Genomic DNA, 23,014 nt, shown 5'->3' on the forward strand with positions numbered 1-23,014 from the left:
TAGATTAAATGTTATTTCTATTTTGTAATGAAACAATTTCAAAGTATTACTAATAAAATAGTAAAAATTTGTTTTAATCAAATACAAAAATGTAACACATGTTCTCCATTCTTTAAGGCTATTTTTTTTTGAGATAGAATCTAGCTATAAAATCTAAATTGGCCTTGAACACTCTATGCTGCCTCTACCTTCCAAGTGCTCCATGTGTGCCTCCACACCTGGCTAATGCTATTTTTTAAAGTTTGAGAAAATATGTTTGGAATTTATAGCAAAACTCAGTAAAAACATTGTTAATTTCCACAACAATGATAAATACACAATAAGTATAATCCTAATTATAGAATGACCAATCAGAAAGCTTCTATATGGATATAAACATTTGAACACTAACATATTAATGGGAGACAGTGTAATGACTTTATTAAACCTGTAAACTTATGGACTGCCTGGTGTCACACTGCAGTTTTACCACTTATTAGCTATGGATCCTTGAACAAGTTACATAACCTCTTTGTGCTTCATAATCTAAAAAGTGAGAATATGAGTGCCTAGTTAGGAGGGTTAAATAAACCTATATAGATAAACTGTTTAAAACACTGCCTGACCCATTATATGTAATGTATAATTATTAGCTATTATTGTTAGTAAACACCTAATATTAGACTTCTGCCCTTCTCCTTTTACTCATTTACTCTTTATTATTATAATATTTTAATTTAAAAATTTTTAAATTAGCATTCACTATTATCACAAGGGGTTTTTGTTGTGGTAATTTCATAGATATGTACAATGGACTATGAGTAAGTTTATCCCCTCCCAGACAGCTCTCTCTTTTACATTCATATTCTGTTATTACCATCACCACCACTATTGTCATCATCATCATTTTAGATCTAGAGTCCACAAATAAGTGAAAATATATGATATTTAGCTTTTTGAGCTTGGCTTATCCCACTCAACATGATGATCTCCAATTCCATCCATTTACTGTTACTGCTATTATTTGAGAAAGCATTTTACTTTGCAACCCAGGCTAGCTATGTAAATTCATTTATTCTCAATATTGTATTGTAGCCCATGCTGGCCTCCAACTCAAATCCTCCTGCCTTAGTCTCCTGAGTGTTGAGACTACAGGCATGCCTCATCAAGTTTAGATATTCAGTTACTCCTACTTGTCCTTCTATTCTGCTTCCTGGGAGACTTGATTGAAATTATCCTCAAAATCTTTATGCTAAAGATTTTTGAATGTGAGAGACTATTTTAATTTTCAGGTAGCTCTTCTATGCTTTCTCACTGACATCATTTTTCTAATTGGTGCTGGGGATTGAGCCCTGACCCTGCACATGCTGCACACTGCTCTACCACTCAGCCACACCCAAAGCCTTATCCTTTTCATTTTAGTTGCAGTATGCTTCCAAATTCCCCCAGAGATGCTAATTAGACATTTTTGCTGCTGCTGTTATTAAAGTACTCTTCAATCCCATTACACTCTTATCCTATTTATGTGTCATTAACAAACTACTTCCTCTCCTTTAGTTTTATGATACTTATTAATAGTAACCAATATTCTTCCTTCATGAGCTTCTTTTTCATATTTTTTCTGATAATAGTCAAATACTAGCTTTTCCCTAATAAAATCTCAAAAATTAAAAATAAAGTTTTTACCAAAATATTATATATATATGAATATAAACCACATCTGAACATATTCAAACATTAGTAATTAGAGAATACTATGCCCACTGCTTTACGAGTTAGTGTAATGCCCTTCTTTAATCACACTCTTCTACGTGCTCTGTAATAATAACAGTATCTTGAGATTTGTGTTTATCATCCCCTTGCTTTTCTTCCTAATCACAAATGTAATTGTCTTAAGAATATATTGTTTAGTTTTCCTGAGCCTGCTTATAGTCTTTTGAAACTTGCTTCTTATCTGCATTTAGGACTCAAGCTACATAGTTCATTTACTCCCAGTACTGTATATTATTCCTGTATGAATATTGTAGTGTACTCCCTCTGCAGACAATGGCCATGTGGATTATTTTAATTTTTTTCTCGAGATAACCAATTCTTCTATGAACACACTCCGTTACATATCACCTGGTACCTACATCCAAGTCTGTAGGAGGTAGACTTAGAAGTAAAATTGCTGTGGCAGAAGGGCCATGCATATCTTTGCCTTTACCAGGTAATACCAGGTTGTTCTTAAAATGTTTTTATGTTTAATTCTAATCATATTGCCACCCATATTCACATGAATTTATATCAATGTCAGCCCCATACTAGATTAATTTAATTCACTGAAAAATATTCCTTGATTTTGAAGTCTCAGGAACAGTCAGTAAAAAAACAGGGATCACTGTTTTTGAGATATTTGATGGAGCTGGCCTCCAAAACCTTATGAATCTTATGACTTTTTTTGGTTGGGGGTGGACAGACTTTAAAAATTGTTCAAATTTTTTTTTTTTTTTTGCAGTACTGGAGTTTGAACTCAGAGGCCTATACTTTGAACCATTCCACCAGCCCTTCTTTATGATGGGTTTTTTCAAGATAGGGTCTCACAAACTATTTGCTAGAGCTGGCTTCAAATAGCAATCCTCCTGATCTCTGCCTCTTGAGTAGCTAGGCATGAGCCACTGTGCCCGGCCTACTTATTCAATTTTTAATGGCTACGGATATATCAGTTTTGACAAGAAATATTTATAAACATTCTTCATCTAAGTTTTCTAAGGCATTGACATAAAAATTTTAAAATTATTCTATAACAATTATTGGTAGGGTTTCTGCTGTTTTTATAGTTAGGTCATTTACTTTCTTTTCGTTTTTAAAATTGTGCCTTAACTTCTTAAAAAATTACTCTTGCTAGGATTTGTCTATTTCATAAGTTACTGCAAATAATCAACTTTTAGTTTTGTTAATTTCTGTTTCTCTTTTATTTTTTAAGTATCAATTGTTATTTTCTTTCTTTTGAACTGGTTTTGTTGCTTGTTGCTTATTTATTTAGATACATTACTTTTTATTCTTTTCTAAGTTAAGTACTTTTATAAGTACTGTATAAATTGCTGCTTACAAATGCTAATATGCATTGTTTTCATCCTTATTCATTTTTAACTTTTCTTCATTTTGTTTGGCCCTATTATTTAGAATTTTTCTTTAAAAATTTCAATAATTAGTATGTGGGTGGTGGTAAACCTTTTTTGCATTGTGATCACTATTTTATCATTTTTTGACATTTGTGATATGACCTAGCATAAAAAATTGTATAGTTATTTCACTTGTGATCAAAAACTCTGTGAGAGTGTGTGTGAGTTTGTTTGTACTGCTGTACTTGGGGGTTGAACCTAGGGAACCTCACATATGAGGTCAGTAGTCTACTCCTGAGCCAAGAATTTGTACTGTAATCCTTAGAATTTAATATATTTTAGATTAAGTTTATTGTGCTGTTCAATTTCACTACATCCTTACTATTTTTTTGTCTGCCCAATCTATAAATTACTCAGGAAGACATTAAAATTATCTCATATAATTTTGGTTTTTTTTAATTTAAATTTATTTTCATAATATTTTTGTTATACTGGCACACTGTAACATTTACAAACATACTTACAATGTATCTTGGTTGTAAATGCACCCTCTCTATCATTCTCCTTTGTTGCTCCTCCCCACTTCTTAGAATTCTTCCAACAGGTCTCATTTTTCCATTTCCATATATGAATACATCATATTTCTACCATATTTATTCTCCTTCACCCCTTTCTTATGTCTTCCCCCTCCCACTGGTACCACCCCCTAGACAGGACCCATTTTACCTTCCAGTCCTTCATTTTTGAAAAAAGGTATTTTTGTTTGTTTAAGATGGCTACAGAGGGAAGCTGGTTCAAGAGGAACCAATCCTCTTGAATTGATTCAACCCCTCCATTTTTCTCCTTTCTATATTAGTCCCCATATGGTGATTTCAACATGTTTAAATATTCTATATTCATTCTTATGTAGAAAGTACATCAACTATATTCACCTTCTTTTACCTTCCCCCTTTCCTTTGTGCCCTCCCCTTAGCGTGGCCTTTTTTCATTCTTGTCCTTTGGTGGTTAGGTGTCTGTTCATTGCACTGTGCGATTTCTGCCTTGATATTATCCTCACACGTGCATTGTGCTTTAGTCAATGTAACCCCTCTCCTCTGCGCTTTCTTACCTTTCCCCCCCATCCTGCATTGTTTAATAGTTTTTAGTGTGCTTTTCTGTGTCCTCTTCCTACACAGATGTGATGTATTTCATTATTATTAATTATTTTTCTTTCTGTCTTCCTCCTCCCTTGGTTTCCTCTACCAGTCCCAATTTTGGGTACATGCTCTGTATGTATTTGTATGTTTACACAATATTGCTTCCCACATAATTTTGGATTTGCAAATTTTTCCTAGACATTCTATTAATTTTTGCTTCATATTTTCACTACATTGTTAAATGTATGTGTATTAAGCACTGTTATACATTCTTAGTGAATTTTTTAAATGCAATGTTTTTCTTTAGTATTAATGATGCATTTTGCCTTAATATCCACATTTAATGATAGTCATATAGAAGTCTTTTGGTTAACATTTGCCTAATATATTTATTTTTCTAGTGTCAACTTTGTGTCACTATATATTAAAAACTAGCATTAAATGAAATTTTCAAAATTTTTAAAAATAAATCTAAGTTTGTCTTAACTGAAAATTTATGAAATTTATATTTTATAGGGATGTTGAATCTTTTGGTTACATTTAGATTTACTACCACTGTTTTAGTTTTTGTTCAATTTTTACCATCCCTAGTTTTTCTCATTTGTTCTCATCTATTGCATTAATCAAATTTTCCTTATTTCTTTTCTTTCTCATCACTATTTTGGAAGTATATTCTACTTTATTCTTTTAATTGCAACTCCTAAGTGTTAACTTTGGTAATAGTCATGCTTATTGCAAAATGCCTCTATTCTTCTTCACTATTGTCAAAGCTCTAAAGGCTTCAGCTTCAATCATCCTTTCACTCTTTCTGATATTGTTAGTCAGTGTTTTAGGTGTGCTTCACTTTCACACTGCCAGTGGTGGGCTGCAGCCAGGTTGTTGGGGCTCTCAAGAGCTGACTGTTAAATTTTCATAAATTTTCTAAGTCAGTTATTAAACACTGCTATTTTAAAAAATAAAATCATATAAATTTATGACTAAGTGAATTATATAAAAACATAAGTAGTAACTACTCAAAAGTCATCACTTCTTAATTATTGAGCTATCACCTAACTACTCAAAAGTCATCACTTCTTAATTATTGAGCTATCACCTATGTTCTTGGCCATTTACAGTTATTTTATCTATCTAGTAGAAATACTATATAATAGTGCTCTTCTATGCATCTCTTCCCAATTCTACATTTAGTAATGTCATATTGGTAGTTTTAAGTTGGCCACTTTGGGAGTATTTATCCTAGAGAAATTGGGCATCACTATAAATAAGTGCTCCTAGCTCCATCTCCTCTGCAACAGCCCAGTTGCTAAATATATTCCAGCACACCACAGCCACATACTAGCCATTCCATACCTATTTTAATCCTGGGTCTTATCATGAAAGGATATTGAATTTTATCAAAGGCTGTTTCTGCATATATTGACATGATCATGTGATTTTTATCATTGACTATATGTGCCATATTTTCTTTATTGATTTACGTATATTGAGTCATCCTTATATATCCAGAACAAAACCAAGTTGACCATGATCATTTGGATGCATTACTGAATTTGATTTGTAAATTTTTATTTTTGTCTTGGTGCTAACAGGGTTTGAACTCACTAGAGAGCCTTATACTTGGCACTCTACCACTTGAGCCACATCCCCAACCCAATTTGTAAGTATTTTGTTGAAGATTTCTGCATATCTGTTCAACCAGGATATTGGACAATAGTTTTCTTTTATTGTTGTGTCTTACCAGGTTTTGGTATCAGAGTAATACTAGCTTCAAGAGATGAGTTTAGAAAAGTTCCTTCCCTTTCTTTTTTGTGAAATAATTTGACAAGCACTGGTATTAGTTTTTATTTAAAGGTCTATTAAAATTCAGCAATAAATCCATCCTTTCCTGGGCTTTTCTTTGTAGGGAAACTTTTTATTATTACTTCAATCTCATTGCTTATTATTGATTTAAGTTTTTTTATATTTGCTTGGTTCAATTTTGGTAGGTAATATGTGTCCAGAAATTTATCAACTTCTTTTTGATTTTCCAATTTATTGGCATATAATTTCCCAAAAATATTCCCTAGTGGTTCTATAATTTCAGTGGATCTGTTGTATATATCTCTCTTTTCATCTCTAATTTTACTTACTTGGCTCTTCCCTGTTTTTCTTCTGGTTAGTTCAGCTAAGTCAATTTTGTTTATATTTCCAAAAATCCAACTCTTTGTTTCACTGATCCTTTGTAGTGTTCTTTTAGTCTCATTTATTTCTGCCCTGATCTTTGTTTCTTGGAGCGAGCCTTTTCTCTCGCTCCCTTGTTGGGAGTGAGCTTCTTCTCACTCCTGGTTATTACTGAACCTAACTGGGCTTAACTGGGCAGTGACAGGAGATGCAGAAAAGACACAGGATAGACAGACAGAAAGTGGGGTCAGGTGTGTTGGGCACTCTGGTGGAGACACACAACCCTATTGCTTCTTTTCTCCCTTATTCTTCTCATTTACTCTGCTTCTTTTCTCTATCTTTCTTCTTTAAGGCCTTACTCCTTTACAGTTCTTTAAAACCTTGCTTCTAAAGTCTTTCCTTAAAACTTTGCTTTTAAAGTCTTCTTCCTATTCTTTAAAGTCTTTTTCCATAGACTTGCTCTGTCCCATGTTTTCTCTTAGCTGTTCTTTAGCATAATCTCTCTTAAAGTCTTTGCCCCCAGAATTGCACTGTCCCATATTCTCTCTTTAGCTTTCTTAAAGTCTCAGTGCTCAGACTTGCAAACAACAGCAGCTGTATCTAAAAACTGCATTAGCATAACTCTTAAAAGTCCCAGTCCTTAGACTTGCATTGTCCTATGTTCTCTCTTTAGCTTTCTTAAAGTCTCTGCCCTCAGGCTTGTTAATTCCCCTTTAGCAATTCCCCTTCCAGCAATTTTCCTTCAGCCATTCATTTTCCCCCTTTAGCAATCCTTTTCACTTCCAAAAGCCTCCTACACCAAAAAGCCAAAAGTCCAAAAGCCAAAAGCCTAAAGCAAAAGCTCCCAAAGCAAAAGCGCCAAAGCAAAAATCCTTGTGCCCTCCTTCAGTGAGACTTATATCCAGTGGTAAACAGGATGGAGCAGCAGTTCTTGGGGAGGGGCATGACAATGCAACAGGAGAAACCTGCATTCCTGCTTTTGCGAATGTAAACAACTTAGGAGAAGCAGCTGTTCTGTTCCTCTTCTGTGGCCGGGGCTGTGCCCATCTCAGCCTACAGATAAACATCTTAGGAAAAACAGTTGAGCTGCATTTCTCCTTGCTTATGTCCAGTTCTCATAATCCACTCTCCACAATTTCTTTCCTCCTATTGATTGTGGTCTTAGTTTGCTCCTGTTTTTCTAAGTCCTAGAAATGTACCATCAGACTATTTATTTGGAATTACTCTTTCATTTTTTTAAAACATAGGCAATAGGATAAAATTCCCACTTAGTACAGCTTTAGCTATCCCCCACCAGGTTCTGATACACTGTGCTTCCATTTTCATTTGATTACAGGAAGTTTTAAACTTCCATTTTGATTTCTTTGATGACTTCCTGTTTGTTCCAAACTGTGTTTGTATCATTTCTGTGGTCACTTTGTTTTCCTTTTCTTGAAGTACTGAGGATGAAGCCCAGGGTCTTGTGCATGCTAGGCAAGTGTCTCTATTGGGCATGTGAGTACATCCCCAGTTCCTCTTTGTTAATTTTGTTGTTGTTTTCTAGTTACATTTAATTGTGATCTGATAAGATGCATGGTCTTATTTCAGTTTAAAAAAAATTGTGGGCTGGAGGCATGGCTCAAGAGGCAGAGTGCCTGTCTAACAAGCATAAAGCTCTAAGTTCAAAACTCCAGTATCACCAAAAAATTTTGTTAGGACTTTCTTTATGGCCTAATATATGATCTACTTTGGAAAAAGTTCCATATGCTTATGAAAAAATGTGTATTATGCTGCTGTTAGAATATCCTGTATGTCTGTTAAGTCTATTTCATCTATAGTATAATTTAACTTTGATGTTTCTTTGTTTTTATTTTTTTTTTTGTCTGAAGGACCCACTGGTGAGAGTGAAGTACTGAAATCACCCAGAATTATCACATTGGGGCCTATCTTTCCATTTTTATACAGTAGTGTTTGTTTTATAAAATGGGTGCTCCTACATTAGGTACATATGTATTTATAATCACGATATCTTCTTGATGAATTGTTTCCTTAATGTGTAGCAACCTTTTCTGTCTTTCTAACTGATTTTGGCTTATGGTCTGATTCCTTAGCTATTAGTACAGATATTTCTGCTGTTTTCATACTCCACTTGCTTAGAATATCATTTTCCATCCTTTCATTTTCAGTACATGAATGTCTTTGCCAGTGAAGTGAGCTTCTTGAAGACAAAAAAAGTTGGGTCTTGGGTTTCTTTTTGTTTGTTTGTTTTAACCCATCCAGCTGATATAAGTCTTCCAGTTGCAGAATTCAGACCATTTACTTTGCATTACTTGTTCCTTCATTTTGTTGTTTTTCTTCTGGTTTTGAATAATCTATGTTCATTTATTCCTCCATTATTTATCTTAGAGAGTTAATAGTTTACTGTATTAATATTTGATTCTTTTTTAGTTCTCATTGCTTATATACTCCTCTAGTTAGATTTATACTTTCCCATGCTTGTGATTTTGTTTACCTTTCTTCCTTTTCTATGTGCAAGAGTCCCTTAAGTGCCTTCTGTAATGCTAGTTTGATAGCCATGAATTCCCTTAGTTTATGCTTATCATGGAAGGTTTTTATTTCTCTTCAGTTCTAAAACATAACTTTGCTTGGTATAACAATCTAGGCTGGCAATTGTTTCCTTTACTGCTTGAAATATATCATTTCATCCCTTTCTGGCTTGCAGAGTTTTTTGTTTTTTTTTTTTAAGAAATCTGCTATTATTATGATAGGTATCTTTAAATTTGACTTGGAACTTTTCTCTTGCAGGTTTTAATATTCTTTCTTTGTTCTGTACTTTAGGCAGTTTAATATGCCATGGAGAGGTTCTTTGCTGGTTATGTCTATTTGGGTTTCTAAATGCCTCCTGTATCTGGATGTCCCTAACTTTCTCAAGATTTGAGAAACAGTCTATTTTACTAAATAGGTTTTCTATTACTTTAGTCTATAGCTGTTTTCCCTTGTCTACTCTACACAGACATATTCTTGGTCTTTTAATGGTGTCCCACAGATCTTATATGTTCTATTCATTATTTTTTTCTTTATTGTTGTCTGAGTCTGATAATTCATCAATCTTGTCCTCAAAGTCCAGATACTTTTCTTCTGCTTGATCTAGTCTATTGGTTAGTCTTTCAACTAAGTTTTTATATGACTTATAAGTGCTTTTCATTCCCAAGATTTGTTTCAGTTCTTTTTGAGACTTTTTTTCAATTTCTCCTTGATATCCTGCATTGTTTTCCTTAACTCATTCAGTTATTTATTTTTACCCTCTTGAAGTCCACTGATCTTTTACAAAAACATTCTTTTGAAATATTTGCCTGGCATTTCATCTACTTCAATATCTTTGGAATCAGTTTGGAGGAGTCATGTTGCCTTTTTTTTCATATTTCTTGTGTTGAGCTTTGTGCATCTGTTGAGATGCTTTTCTCTTCTACTTTTGTTATAGTTTGGATCTGGATGTCCCCAAAGGTTTATGTGTTGAAGGTTTAGTCCCCAGTACAGCAGTGTTCAGAAGTGACTGGATTTGATCATGAGGGTTCTAACCTCATACATGGATTAGCCTATTGATGGATTCATAACTGAATGGACCAATGGGAAGTAGTTGAAACTGTGGGATTTGGGGTTTAATTGGAAGAAGTAGGACACTGGGGGCATCCCTTTGGGAGCTATCTTGTCCTGGGCTCCTTTCTCTCTCTCAGCTTCCTGCCCAGGATAAAGTAAACAGCCTCCCCTGCCACAAGTTTTTGCCTCACCACAATTCTAAAAGCAATGGCCAATCATGTATTGACACCTCTGAAACTGTGGGCTAAAACAAACCTTTCTTCCCTTTAAATTATTTCTATTGGGCATTTTTTTTTTACAGTGATGAAAATGTGACTAACACAACTTTTATATAGAATCCTTTTCAGTAAGCAGCCTCTTCTTGACCACATACCCTTGGATATACATTTATTGTATGCTGTTGAGTTCAACCAGATTTTGTGGTGTAGTTTCCCTGTGATTACTAGGTTTTGACACATTGCATAATTGTGTTGGAGTTTGTGGGTTCTGTTTTCTCTAGGTTTCAGTAAGTTGGGGCCCTCTGTTGGCTGGGCAGGTGTGATGTACACCACAAAATAATGGAGTATACTCTGTGCTTATTCTTCCAGTGCTGTTACCAATATGCAGTCTGATAGGGTATGGGAAAAGCCTATACTGAGGTTCTCGTAGGTACAGCATCTACAATCTTTGTATTACTTCTCTCTGCTCTTGCTCAGGGGTGAATGTCCAGGAGTGTGATGTGAGTTTTCACCAGCCATGCCTACTTGGGGTAAGGTCATCAGCCAGGGGATTTTATTTTCCCTATTTATTAAATTGAAGTATCTGCTAAGGTTTGAGCACTGGGTCATAGATATAGGAAGGTGTGACTAAACAGCCATTTAAAAAATGTCACAACAAAAATAAGTTTCAACTGAGGTAGTCAGGTAAGAGCTGATGTCCACAGTACTTTCCATATCATCTTAGGTTATGCACCCCTTGGAGACAGCAAAGTCTGGGTTTTTTTTTTTTTCACTCCTTTCTTCTTTCCTCTGTGTTACTTGTCAGGTGAACAATGAACGTGCTGGAATACCTCTCAGCTGCCCTGCTTCCTATGATGAGTGAGGTGGAACCCAGAGCTGCCTGGCAAAGACTTACTCTGAGTTATTTGCTGCGCACACTCCAAGAGTGGGGATGACCTCAGATGTCATGGTACATTAGGATCTCAGACACCATTTCTGATGCCCACTCAGAGGGTGGGGAGATGCTATGGGGTTCTAACTGTCCACAGAGGGAGTGGGAGGTCAGCAGCAGGCCCTGTGCTCTCCACTGCCCATGACTCTAGTGTTCTGGGATTTAGCTCTCACACAAAATCACATGTGACTGCTTATTATACCATTATTTCCAGATCTTGCAGCTGACTTCCCAATCTGACAGTCTTTCTTTTAGACACAGTCTTGCCATGTAGCCCAGGCTGGGTCTGATTCCCTGTGTAGCCTAGGCTAGTTTCAAGCTAGTGATCCTGGGATTACAGGCAGGGGCAGGTGTCACCTAGACTAGCTCCCAGTGGATAGTCTTAAAAGGAAAATGTATACCATTCCCTCACATATCACAGATTGCTTTCCCTCTAATTCTCAGCAGGTTTGTTGCAGAGCCTCTTGGCTGGGGGAGTGGGGAGAACTGAGTCTCAAGGCAGATGCCCACTGAGTAATGTTTCCTGCTGGTTCTCAAGATATTCCCTCACTCCCATCACGGTACCATGAGTATAAGCAGGGAAGTGCAAAGAATGTCTCCAATACCACATAATTCTCTATTCAGACAGGTCCACTGACTATTTAGAATGTACTTTTGCACAGTACCAAGCCCTGTGCCAGTTGTGATTACCAGGTTTCTCTCTCTCTCTCTCTTTCCCCTCTACCTTGTCCTATGCAGCCCTGCACAATCAGTGATGGCATGTCATGTTTCACTATCCAAAGTCTCTGAGTTTCTCCAAGTCTGTCTGTAGGTTACTGAACTTCAGCATTTTCCCACAGTCACCTACCTTGATGGTTCCCCACTTTCTCTTTTTTGTAGTGCTGTACCAGGGCCTTGTGCATACAAAGCAAGTACCCTAGTCGTCTTTTCTTCTTTTTAGGCAGGGTGTCACTCTGTAAATAGGCTGGCCTAGAACTGGCAATCCTCTTATCTCTGCCTCTCAAGTGTTGGAAGTGGACCACCATGCCTGTCTTCCCCAATTGTTTTGATTATATCTTGCAGCTAAGTGCTATGTACCTTTACTCTGCCATATTGGGTCTATCCTTTAATTAAGAGGAGAAGAAATAAAGGGGAAATAGAAATGGAAACATATCTTTTTTTCAGTTAAAAAGTCTTTTGAGAGAAAACAGGAGGGCTCCTGCCACCACCAGAAACCAGCTCCAAACACATTTGGGACACATTTGGCAGACCAAACAGGTGAGCGCAAAGCATCATGCGGTATTCCCCCAGCCACCCCTGGGATAAACCAGCATAGCCCCCTGGGCAGAATGACCCCCCTCTGGGAAAAAAAAACTGAATAAACAATGAACTGAAAACTAGCACACAGCAGAGGGGGAGGGCTTGCTGAAAGCACACTGGAGTAGGGGCAAGGGGCAAGGAGCTGATCTCCATGGCAAGTTTCAGTAAACAAAGGCTGGAAAGGCAGAGGGTCGGCAGCCAGCTGGTGATAAGCCGATGCCTGAAATATGGCAGGTAGCAGTCCACAAAGCTTATCTCCTGAACAACATCCAAAGTCAAATGACAATGCAAAATTGAAAAACAATTAGCAAACCATCACAACATGCTGACAGCAGGGGGCTGGGTGTCAGATCACTGACATTGCCCCAGAGAAAGGGGGTGAGACAAAGAAACAAGCCCCCAGTAAACCAGCACAGCAAAAACCCAACTCCAAAGCAGGACAGCTAGTGAGCTACAGGGCTGATGTCCGGAACCTGAGGACAACATACAAATTTAAACTGTCACATCTCACTGAGGGAGGAGCTGACTAAGCAGCTGCCACTGAAAGACAGAAGACAAAAAAACACTACCCAACTACCTGGCGAGACTACGACAAAGCTTCTGCTTAAATACCAACACCACGACTGGATGCTGGAGGAGTAACACCAGAACTTAAACTAAGACTGAAATTCTATTGTTCCTGAACCTGGAGTTTGTGTGTGTGTGTGTGTGTGTGTGTGTTTATTTGTTTGTTTTGCTTCTTGTTTGTTTGTGTTTAATCGTTCATCGGGCTTTTTTTTTCTTTTTTCTTTTTTGTTTTGTTTTGTTAGTTTTACTATTGTGAATTAGTTAATACTAAGTTACACCTGACTAGGGACAGAACTAGCACAAACACACTAAGCTAAAAGCCCAATACAGCCACAAAACAAAATTAAACCAAGGGAAAGAAAACAGGTGACTGAAACCACCAACTAGCCTATCAAGAACATAGTTACACAGTACCATGGAGCAATGGGAAGATGAAAAAGGGATGGAAACCATTCTCCCCCAAAAATAATTTAATACAGGATTCAGAGAGAGATGAAGAAAATGGGTACCCAGTTTCAGACTCCAACAAAACAAAGATAAACGATGCCAAGGAACCCAACAATGCCCACAAGAACATCCTCAAAGAAGAAACCCTGCAAATAATCACTGAGAATTTCATGGAGATGTTACTAGACATGGTTAACAAAAACGTACAAGAAATTTCAAGACACCAAAGATAAAAAATATGAGAAGACAGAGAAACAAATAAGTGAACTCACAGGAGGCCTAAATAAACACTATAAATAGAGAAATAAATGAATTAAAGTAAAAATTTGACAATATTAAAAAGGAAGTGACCCATGATATGGAAAACCTCAGAAAGAAGAATGAAACAGAACACAAAACACAATGGAATGGCACTCCAGCAGACTAGAACAGCAGAAGACAGACTCTCAAAACTTAAAGATAAAAAGGAAATTAAAGGAAAAACTGAAGAGCCATTAGTCAAAAACTCAAGACCTATAAAATGAATATGCAAGAACTCACTGACTCCATCAAAAGACCAAACCTGGAATAATAGGCATTGAAGGAGAAGAGGTACAAGCAAAAAAATGTGTAATATATTCAACAAAATAATAACAGAAAATTTCCCAAATCTAGAGAAAGCTAAGCCCATTCAGGTACAAGCAGCCTCCAGGACACCAAACAGACTTGACCAAAATAGAACTACCTCATGACATATCATTAAAACAACCAGCACAGAAAACAGAAAAAGAATACTGACGGCTGTAAGAGAGAAAAAACAAGTAACACACAAAGGTAAACCCACCAAAATCATAGCAGATTTCTCAATGGAAACATTAAAAGCACGAAGGGTATGGAGTGAGGTATTCTGGGCACTGAATGAAAATAACCTCAACCCTAGGATACTTTACCTAGCAAAACTATCATTCAAAACAAATGGAGCATTAAAAGTCTTCCACGATAAACAGATAGTAAAACAATACATGACTACCAAGCCACCACTACAAGAGATTCTTCAAGGAATTCTGCACACAGAAAATGAAAGCAAACAAAACCATGAGAGGACAGGCAGTACCAAACCACAGGAGAAGAAAAGACAAGGAATCAGAGAGTAACACTGATTCAACTACACACAACCAAACCCTTAAACAACAAAAACAACTAAATGACAGGAATCACCACATACCTATAAATATTAACAGTGAATGTTAACTTAACTCCCCCATCAAAAGACACCATTTGACAAACTGGATTAAAAAGGAAGATCCAACAAGCTGTTGTTTACAGGAGACCCAACTCATTGACAGAAAAAAGCACTGGCTTAGGGTGAAAGCTGGAAGAAGATTTACAAAGCCAATGGCCTCTGAAAACAGGCAGGAGTAGCAATACTTATCTCAGACAAAGTAGACTTCAAACTTACATTGATCAAATGAAATAAAGAAGGACACCCCATATTAATAAAAGGAGAAATACACCAAAAGGTAATAACAATTATCAACCTATATGCACCCAACATCAGTGCACCCAATTTCATCAAACATACTCTGAAGGACCTAAAAGCGTATATAGACTCCAACACAATTGTAGTGGGAGACTTTAATACCCCCATTACCAACAGATAGGTCATCCAAACAAAAAATCAATAAAGAAATTCTAGAACTAAATCACACCACAGACCAAATGGACCTACCTGAGGTCTACAGAATATTTCATCCAACTTCCACACAATATACAGTCTTCTCAGCAGCTCCTGGAACCTTCTCCAAAATTGATCATATCTTAGGGCACAAAGCAAGCCTCAGCAAATATAAGAAAACAGAAATAATCTCATGCATTCTATCTGATCACAGTGCATTAAAACTAGAACTGAACAACAAAAACAACAGTAGAAAACATGCAAACAACTGGAAGCTGAACAACACATTGCTCAATTATCAGTGGTCATTGATGAAATAAAAGAGGAATTAAAAGGTTCCTGGAAGATAATGAAAATGAAAACATGACCTACCAGAACCTATGGAACACAGCAAATGTAGTCCTAAGAAGAAATTTTATACCCATGAGTACATATATTAAAAGGACACAAAGATCTCAAATTAATGACCTAATGCTACATCTCAAACTCCTAGAAAAACAAGAACAAGCAAATCCCAAAACAAGCAGAAGGACTGAAATAATAAAACTAAGGGCTGAAATTAATGAAATAGAAACTAACATAGAAAAAAACATACAAAGAATCAATGAAACAAAAAGCTTGATCTTTGAAAAAATAAACAAGATTGACAGACCCCCAGCAAACCTGACTAAAATGAGAAGAGAAAAAGCCCAAATCAGTAAAATCAGAAATGCAAAAGGAGCAATAACAACAAACACCACGGAAATCCAGGAAATCATCAGAGACTACTTTGAGAATCTATAGTCTAATACATTTGAAAATATTGAAGAAACGGACAAATTTCTAGATACTTATGACCATCCACAATTGAACCAAGAGGACATTAATCACCTCAATAGACCGATAACAGAAAATGAAATTGAAGCAGCAATAAAGAATCTCCCGAAAAAGAAAAGTCCAGGACCTGATAGATTTTCTGCTGAATTCTATCAGACCTTTAAAGAAGAACTAATACCAACTGTCCTTAAACTGTTCCATGAAATGGAAAGGGAAGGAAAACTGCCTAACTCATTTTATGAAGGCAGTATTACACTCATCCCAAAACCAAACAAAGATACCTCCAAAAAGGAGAACTATAGGCCAATCTTCTTAATGAACATTGATGCAAAAATCCTCAATAAAATAATGGCAAACCAAATCCAACAACATATCAGAAAGATCATTCACCATGACCAAGTTGGCTTCATCCCAGGGATGCAGGGGTGGTTCAACAAATGGAAATCTATAAATTTAATACAGCATATTAATAGAAGCAAAGACAAAAACCACTTGATCATCTCAACAGATGCAGAAAAAGCCTTTGATAAGATTCAACACCACTTCATGATAAAAGCTCTAAGAAAACTAGGAATAGAAGGAATGTACCTCAACATTGTAAAGGCTATATATGACAAAACTATAGCCAACATCATACTTACCGGAGAAAAACTGAAACCATTTTCCCTAAAATCAGGAATGAGACAAGGATGCCGACTATCCCCACTCCTGATCAACACAGTCCTGGAATTCCTAGCCAGAGGAATTAGGCAAAAAGAAGAAATAAAAGGAACACAAAGGTAAAGAAACTGTTAAAATATCCTTATTTGCAGACATGATCCGGTATCTTAAAGACCTAAAAAACTCTACCTCAAAACTCCTACACACCATAAACAGCTATAGCAAAGTGGCAGGATACAAAATCAACTTACAAAAATCATTAGCTTTTCTATATACCAACAACAAACAAATTGAGAAAGAATATATGGAAACAATTCCATTTACAATAGTCTCAAAAAAATCAAATTCCTAGAAGTAAACTTAACAAAGGATGTGAATGACCTCTACAAGGAGAACTACAAACCCCTGAAAAAAGAGATCGAGGAAGACTACAGAAGGTGGAAAGAGCTCCCATGCTCATGGATTCATAATGGCTATTCTACCAAAAGCAATCTACATGTTCAACACAATTCCAATCAAAATCCCAATGACATTCATCACAGAGACTGAAAAATCTACCCTAAAGTTCATTTTGGAAACACAAGAGACCACGAACAGCCAAGGCAATACTCAGCAAAAGAGCAATGCTCGTGGTATCACAATACCTGACTTCAAACTATATTACAAAGCAATAGCAATAAAAACAGCATGGTACTAGCACAAAAACAGATATGAAGACCAGTGGAACAGAATAGAGGACTTGGATATGAATCCATACAGCTATGCCCACCTTATTTTTGACAAAGGTGCCAAAAGCATAAGATGGAGAGAAGACAGCCTCTTCAACAAATGTTGCTGGGAAAAGTGGTTATCTGCCTGCAAAAAACTGAAACTAGATCCATGTTTATCACCTTATACTAGTATCAAGTCAAAAATGGATAAAGGACATTAATATCAGACCCGAAACTCTAAAGTTAGTACAAGAAAGAGCAGGAAATACTCTGGAAGCAACAGGTATAGGCAAGGACTTCCTCAATACAACCCCAGAAGTTCAGCAACTAAGAGAAAGGATGGACAAATGAGATTACATAAAATTAAAAAGCTTCTACACAACAAAAGAAATGGTCTCTAAACTGAAGAGACCACCCATAGAGAGGGAGAAAATATTTGCCATGTATACATCAGACAAAGGACTGATAACAGAATATACAGGGAACTCAAAAACCTAAACTCTCCCAAAATCAATGAACCAATAAAGAAATGGGCAAGTGAACTAAACAGAACTTTCTCAAAAGAAGAAATTCAAATGGCCAAAAACACATGAAAAAATGCTCACCATCTCTGGCAATAAAGGAAATGCAAATCCAAACCACACTAAGATTCCACCTCACCCCTGTTAGAATAGCTACCATCAAAAACACCACCACCAATGGGTGTTGTTGAGTATATGGGGAAAAAGGAACCCTTATACACTGCTGGTGGGAATGCAAGCTAGTGAACTACTCTGGAAAACAATATGGAGGCTTCTTAAAAATCTAAGCATAGATATGTTGTATGATCTAGCAATCCCACTCCTGGGGATATAACCAAAGGAAAGCGACTCAGGTTACTCCAGAGGCACCTGCACACCCATGTTTATTGCAGTGCTATTTACAATAGCCAAGTTATGGAAACAGCCAAGATGCCCCACTACTGACGAATGGATTAAGAAAGTGTGGTATTTATACCATGAAGAAGAATGAAATCTTATCATTCGCAAGTAAATTGATGGAACTGGAGAACATCATCCTGAGCGATGTTTGCCAGGCTCAAAAGACCAAAAATCATATGTTCTCCCTCACATGCAGACTTTAGATCTAGGGCAAATGCAGCAATGTTGTTGGGCTTGGGTCACATGCTAAGGGGAGAGCACATACAGGAGGAATAGGGAAAGGTAGGAAACCCAAACTTGAAAGTCTTTGATGTCCCCACTACAGAGGAGCTAATACAGTAACCTTAAAACGACAGAGGTCAATATGGGAAGGTGACTGGGAAGTAGTGAAGAGGTCAAGTAGAGATGAATCAATTCGGGTTTTAATACACTTGTGTATGGAAGAAATTCTAGGGATCTCTCTGTATAGCTATCCTTATCTCAACTGGCAAAAACACTATGTCTTTCTTATTATTGCTTATGTCTTCTCTTCAAAAAAACTGGAGAAAAGGGCAGAACAGGTTCTGCCTGGAATTGAGGTGGTTGGGAGGGAGAGGGCAGGGGGCAGGGGGGAGAAATGGCCCAAGCAATGTATGCACAAAAAAAGGAATGATTAAAAAAAAAAAAGGTCTTTTGACAGTGATAATCTAAAGGCAAAAAATAAAGTCAAATTAAACAACCTTTGGCAAGTGACATATACCTTCTGTTCTAGGGTAAGTTGATACTTTTGCCTCACTCTCTTACACTTGTTGAACCAGCTGTTCTCATCCATGATGAGAGGAGGTCCCACGTTCTCTGGAGTGCTGCTTTCACTGTCACTGCTTCCGAAAGTCCTGAGCTCCTCCTCATCACTGCTGATGCTATCAGAACTGGAAAGACCAAGGTTAATAAAGAAATACAGTGAATAATATATTCCAATTTGATTCTTAAGATTAACACTTCTGTGTTTGTAAGCTACTGGTAAGTAAACTCCAAACCACTTCACAGTAAGGATAGAATTATAATAATATAAAGTCTTGTTTCCTGAAAAAAAAAAAGGCAAGTGAAATGGGATCCCATCTCCCTGTCACAAAATCAAGACTAGAGGTGCCAAAGTTCAAGTGAGATTTATAGATCTAAGGAAGTAACATAAAAACTGTGAGAGCACCCACAGGAGACAGAAAGGATTCCAGATAAGAGAACAAGAAATCCCAGATGTGCTGATAAGGACTTTCTAGCTGGTTCTTTTCCTGTCCTTCATGGACCAACCACTGGCCATCCAATCTTCAGTGCAAGACAAAAAAACAGTAGGACATGCCAATGATTATGACATTATTTACATAATAAATAATAATATTTATTATTATTTAATAATAATTAATTATTATTATGATTACTATAACACAGGGTAGTGTTCAAGGTCAGCACAGCTTTAACTAGAAGAAGAAGATAACAAGTGTAGTCCCCCCCGACATGAGCATTTCTAACTGGGAAGACAGGCAGGGAGAGAATTCTCATTACAATCCATTTAAAAATTCTGTATGACATCAGTATGGCAGAGTTGCACAGAATAAGGTGAAAAAAAGATAAAGGAGATAGAAAAAAGAAAGTGTCCGAAGATGACTGTCTAATTTAAGGATTGAATAGTAATACTAATGCCCACTTTGTGAAATTTTAAAATTAGATTACCTTTTTGTTGCTAAGTGGTAGCAGTTATTTATATATTCTGGATACTAGATCCTTATTAGGTTATGATTTGCAATTTTTTTCCCCAATTTGGGTAAGCTTTCCAAGTGTTTGATGGTGTCCTTTGATTCACAAACTTTGTACTGTGATGAAACCCATTTTTTTTGTTTTGTTGTTTGTGTTTTAGTGTCACACTTAAGAAACATTTGCCTAATTCAAAAGTTATGAAAATATACCACTTTTCCTTATAAGATTTTATAGCTCTAGCCTCTTACATCTAGGTTTTAAGATTTATTTTGAATTAATTTTTATGTATGATAGATATTTAAGGTCCAAACCCATTCTTTTACATATGGATATCCAGTTGTTTCAGTACTATTTGGTGAAAAGACAACTCTTTCTCCATTGAATGGTTTTGGTACCCTTTTCAAAAATCTGTTGATCATAATATACAGGTATATTTCTGGGATCTTCCTTTAAATCTGTTGATTTGTATGTCTATCCTTATGTCAGTAACACAGCGCTTTGATTATTGGAGATTTGCAGCAAATTCTGAAATCAGAAGCACAAGTCTCCAATTTTGTACTTCTTCTACAAGATATTTTGGCTATGGGGTGCCTGAGAATACTACACAAATTTTAGGATCAGCCTATTTGCTTGTTCAAAAAGATAATGAAATTTTGATAGTGACTACATTAAATTTGTGGATTGATTTTAGGAGTACTGCCTTGTTAACAATATTAAGTGTTCTAACCCTTGAACAGGGATATCTTTCTATTTTCTGAGGTCTTCTTCAACTTCTTTCAACAATGTTGCATCAGTGTTTAAGTTTGGATTAATTAGAATTAAATTTAGATAAAAAATTAGTTCTTCTATCACACCAGTCTTCACATTCCAGGCACTAAGCAGCCACATGTGGCTACTGGTACTATGTTCAATAGTACCAACTAGAGAAATAGGTATCTGTGGGCATTATAGCTACTGTAACTGATAGTCTCCAGGTCAAAATAGGTATTACTAGCAATAAGAATATGCAGAGTGGCTCAAGTGGTAGAGCTCCTGCCTAGCAAGTATGAGACCCTGAGTTCAAACCCCAATACTGAGGGCTGATGGAGTGGCTCAAGTGGTAAAGCACTTGCCTAGTAAGTCTAGCAAGTGTCAGGTCCTCAGTTCAAGCCCCACTACCACCAAAAAAAAAAAAAAAAGAAAGAAAGAAAGAAATCAAGTCCGGCTGGAGGAGTGGCTCAAGCAGTAAGGGCACCTGTCTAACAAGCATGAGGCCCTGAGTTCGAACTCCATTGCCACCAAAAAAAAACCAAAAAAAAGGGCTAACAAACCCCAATACTGTCTCCCACAAAAGAATATGCAGACAAAAACTTGTATAATAACAACAACCTTGATCACAAATCAATGTCAGTAAGTACAAATGGGCTAAAATTACCAATTAAGAGAAAAAAACCTACAACAACAGAAAAACCAAGTATATGCTATACATATAAAACTTATGTAAAATCAAGAGATTCTCCTAAAGTATATTTTAAAGTTTCAATGTAAATGATTTGAGAGGAGTTAATCTTGCTGACTAAAGTAAGACTGAATAAAGATGGATCAGATAAACATAAAAACTATTGGGATTAAATTCTTCGCACCAGAAGCAGTTACCCTTGTGTTAAAAAGTACTATATGACAGTAATAAAGTCAGATACTAACTCTAAATTTGTTTACCAAGTAACATAGCATCAACACTCATAAAGCAAAAACTGCACCAGATATTGAAAAGCATAGTAGTAGTTGGAGAATGCCATCTATCTTGACAGTGAGAGATTATATAGACAAGAATTGAGGATTATAGAGGACATAAGCTGCATACCTAACATGATGTATCTACAGTGAAATAAAGCACACTTTTTACTTCAATAATCTCATATAACATTCACAAAAATTTACCACAGAAGACTGCAAATACTACATTAAACTAATAACTTCAAAAGATGCCATAGCAGAGTGAAAAAGCAAGCTACAACCTGGGAGAAGAATTTTACAATACATATAACAAAGGGTTCATATACATAAAGAACTCCTGTAAGTCAGTAGGAAAAAAAATGGATAACCCAGTACAAAAGGAGAAAATATTTGAAAAGTCAATTTACACAAAAAATCCAAACAGTCATTAAAAATATGGATGTGTTCAATCTCATTAATAAATGCAAATGAAAAATCATAAGATTCATTTATACTAATTCTTACTGTGAGGATCATGAGCAACAGAAGTTTAAATTATTACAACTCTTTAGAAAATGGTTTGACATTATCTAATGGAGTTGAAGATAAACATAGCTTTTTACCTAATGATTTCACTCTTAGCAAATATGCACACAATATGCATAAGGAAATACACAGAAAAATTCATAGCAATATTACATGCCCTTTCTCTGAAGCTTTCCAATATATCTTCCAACAGTAAAATGGACAAAGAACTTTTTATGTCATGTAATGATCTACTACTATGTTGTGGAAATGAATGATTGACATCTACACACAACAACACAAATGAATCTTACAACAATGCTGTGCATAAAAGCTGAACACAAAGAATACACTATTATTCCATTTATAAAACAAGTATAACCACTCTATGGTATGTAGGAAATAGGAAATAGGGTAAATCTTAGAAGAAAGAAATGAAATGATTACCAAAATTGTTAGAATAGTGACTACCGTTCAGGGGACAACAGGCTGTGATAATGAAGAGATAAAAGCAGGCCTTTGGCAATGCTGACAAAGTATTCTATACCTATAACTAGTGACTGTCCAACATATACTTAATAATTTATATTATATATCTGTATTTTTTATTTGTGAATTTTATCTCACAATAGTAAGTTAAAAAATCTAAAGGCATCCAGTTGCACTTTATGACAAACAAAGCTCAATATGTGGTCTGGGATTGGAGGAGGGCCAGGAAGAGGGAGGTTATTACATGTAGCTGTCATGATTTCTTGAAACTGTATGTTCCAAGTAGTATGTGTATCACATTTCATCAATTCCAGGAGAATATCAAATAAAAGATGTACCATTATTTTATGAACCACTAAGATAAAAAACAATGTTAACAAATAATGGCATGCCAGAG

The 23,014-nt window shown here is 36.0% G+C and overlaps 1 protein-coding gene across 4 annotated transcripts in view; it reads right to left on the minus strand.

Annotated features, from left to right (window-relative positions):
• The window catches only part of Rundc3b (RUN domain containing 3B), a 201,850-nt gene that overhangs the window by 38,753 nt on the left and 140,083 nt on the right, over positions 1 to 23,014 (minus strand). For all 4 annotated transcript variants that reach the window (XM_074064842.1, XM_074064840.1, XM_074064839.1 and 1 more), the window contains exon 7: positions 18,917 to 19,085. In XM_074064842.1, coding sequence (XP_073920943.1) covers positions 18,917 to 19,085 — 169 coding nt within the window. The remainder of the gene's footprint in view (positions 1 to 18,916; positions 19,086 to 23,014) is intronic.

The sequence above is a fragment of the Castor canadensis genome, chromosome 2 (genome assembly GCF_047511655.1).
Source record: "Castor canadensis chromosome 2, mCasCan1.hap1v2, whole genome shotgun sequence".
NCBI classification, from domain to species: Eukaryota; Metazoa; Chordata; class Mammalia; order Rodentia; family Castoridae; genus Castor; species Castor canadensis.